The sequence below is a fragment of the Geospiza fortis genome, unplaced genomic scaffold, assembly GCF_000277835.1.
Source record: "Geospiza fortis unplaced genomic scaffold, GeoFor_1.0 scaffold150, whole genome shotgun sequence".
NCBI classification, from domain to species: domain Eukaryota; kingdom Metazoa; phylum Chordata; class Aves; order Passeriformes; family Thraupidae; genus Geospiza; species Geospiza fortis.
In genome coordinates, this window is record NW_005054639.1 from 105,412 (window position 1) to 105,773 (window position 362).

Below are 362 nucleotides of genomic sequence, written 5' to 3' on the forward strand. Positions count from 1 at the left end.
AGGGTGTGTAGGTGCCCACCCTGCCCCTGGCACTCACCTTGAGGGTGTAGACGCCCATCCTGCCTGGCACCTTGTAGAAGATGCCCTCCTCCCCGCGCGAGTTGGTGTGCAGCATGGCATTCAGGCAGGCCAGGGGGGACGTCCCGCTGCAAGAGACGCCGTGGCTGTCCCCGTGGCAGCGCCGGGCACCCCACAGAGCACGGGCAGGGGGCCAGGCCTGACCCCACAGCCCAGATCTGACCCCATAGCCCAGATCTGACCCCACAGAGCACGGGCAGGGGGCCAGGCCTGACCCCACAGCCCCACAGCCCAGATCCAGCCCCACAGCCCCGATCCAGCCCCACAGCCCAGACCCGACCCCA

At 69.3% G+C, this 362-nt stretch overlaps 1 protein-coding gene across 1 annotated transcript in view; it reads right to left on the minus strand.

Moving 5' to 3' along the window:
- The window catches only part of ASXL2 (ASXL transcriptional regulator 2), a 43,033-nt gene that overhangs the window by 30,118 nt on the left and 12,553 nt on the right, over window positions 1-362 (minus strand). The window contains exon 3 of the mRNA XM_031064824.1: window positions 38-146. Coding sequence (XP_030920684.1) covers window positions 38-146 — 109 coding nt within the window. The remainder of the gene's footprint in view (window positions 1-37; window positions 147-362) is intronic.